Source organism: Lipotes vexillifer, unplaced genomic scaffold, assembly GCF_000442215.2.
Source record: "Lipotes vexillifer unplaced genomic scaffold, Lipotes_vexillifer_v1.1 scaffold621, whole genome shotgun sequence".
NCBI lineage: Eukaryota > Metazoa > Chordata > Mammalia > Artiodactyla > Lipotidae > Lipotes > Lipotes vexillifer.
The window spans coordinates 2,115,314-2,116,848 of record NW_006792411.1 but is presented as its reverse complement, the minus strand read 5'-3'; the positions used below and the strand labels follow the sequence as shown (position 1 = coordinate 2,116,848).

The following is a 1,535-nucleotide window of genomic DNA, read 5'->3' as shown; positions in this document are numbered from 1 at the left end:
GGGGGGGGGGGGGGGGGGGGGGGGGTCCCGGAAGAGGGCGAGCCAACGGCAGCCAGATGGAGTATCAAGGCCAATGGTCAAGGGGACCAAGGGGAGGGGACCAAGGGGGAAAAGCTCGGGAGTGAGACCGCCGAGCTCACAGAAGGCCAGTGGAGCTTGGGTTTAGGGCTACTGGACCCCGGCAGGGGTCCCGGGCATTAGTACCTGGATAAGCGCCTTCACCTCCAGGTCGAATTTGACAATCTCTTGGTTACAGATCCTGACGTGGACGTCCTGGGGAAACGCCATGTTGGGAAAGCCGGCTACGGGCTGCCGCGGTGCCCAAACTCCAACGCGTTTTCGCACCGGCTTCCTTCTTCCCCGTCGGGTCTTGCGGCAGCGCCCCCTAGAGACAGGCCTGCGGCGAGCGAGGGTGGTAGCGCCGAGTCGTGTGGACTTTCCCTGACTCGTGGGAAAAATCAGTCGGCCTCTTGGTGTGGACCTAGTAAGACGGAGAGAAAGAGAGGAGGGAATTATCAGCAACGCTTTAACAGGGGCGTCTCCCCATCTTCCGCCCATCAGTCATTCTAATGACTGCATATTTTTTGCATAGAGGGGGGAAAAAACTGGAGGAAAAGTATCAATTGGGATGTCTCTGGAAGGTGGAATTAACAGTTTTTTAAATTTCTTTAAACTTTCTTGTATTTTTCATATTTTCTACAGTGAATATAAATTGTGGAGTGAAAGAAAAAAATGACAAATGTTATCTTTTTTAAATGTACGGAATTCAAAGCAGTTTGCTAGGGTACTTCCTGTCTGTCCAGCCCACGGTCCAAGGGATCTTCCTAAAACGCACAACTGATCAAGTCACATTCCAGCTTACACCCCTTCACTGGCTCCTGGTGGTTGCCTTTTGTATACAATTGGATTTAATAAATTTACCTCGCTGGAGTAGTTTCGATGAAAATAATTAAGAACAGACCCTCAACAGATGGAGGTTCTTTCATTGTATTTTTATTAACTAGTCCAAGTTTCTTAGCTGGACCTCAAGGGCATCAGGTACCCCACACAGCCCTGTCTCCTTCCTGGATTCTTCAAGCTCTTTTCGGATCTGTAGCCTTGGATGGAACACCCTCCCTTAAGGTGTTCATCACCCCACCCCTAATAAACAGGCTGTATATTGCAGGCTTGGGCATCTGCCCTGGCTTGAATCCTGCTTGACAACCCACTTCACATCTCTGTGCTTCAGAGGCTAAATGCTGGTGATCACAGCATTGACTGAAAGATTAAAAGAGGTAATACATAAAAAGCACCAAGCACAATGTAGTAATGTGGTACATGGTAAGAATGCAATGCACATGACTGCTATTATTATATTACTGACATTTGTGGAGCACTTCCCTTGTGCCAGGTACTTTGTACTAAGTGCTTTATGTGTATCATTCTAACTTAACTCTCACAACAACCCTGCGAGGTAGAGTTATCCACTTTTTACAGATGAGGAAACAGGCACAGAGAGATAATGACTTGCCCAGAGCAAATGGAATTGCTAGGTC

The 1,535-nt window shown here is 48.4% G+C and overlaps 1 protein-coding gene across 2 annotated transcripts in view; it reads right to left on the bottom strand.

Annotated features, from left to right (window-relative positions):
* Positions 1-385, bottom strand: part of BNIP1 (BCL2 interacting protein 1) — an 18,576-nt gene extending 18,191 nt beyond the window's left edge. For both annotated transcript variants that reach the window (XM_007465544.1, XM_007465543.1), the window contains exon 1: positions 205-385. In XM_007465544.1, the coding sequence (XP_007465606.1) occupies positions 205-288 (84 nt within the window). In that variant the 5' untranslated portion in view covers positions 289-385. The remainder of the gene's footprint in view (positions 1-204) is intronic.
* Positions 386-1,535: the final 1,150 nt, after the last annotated feature.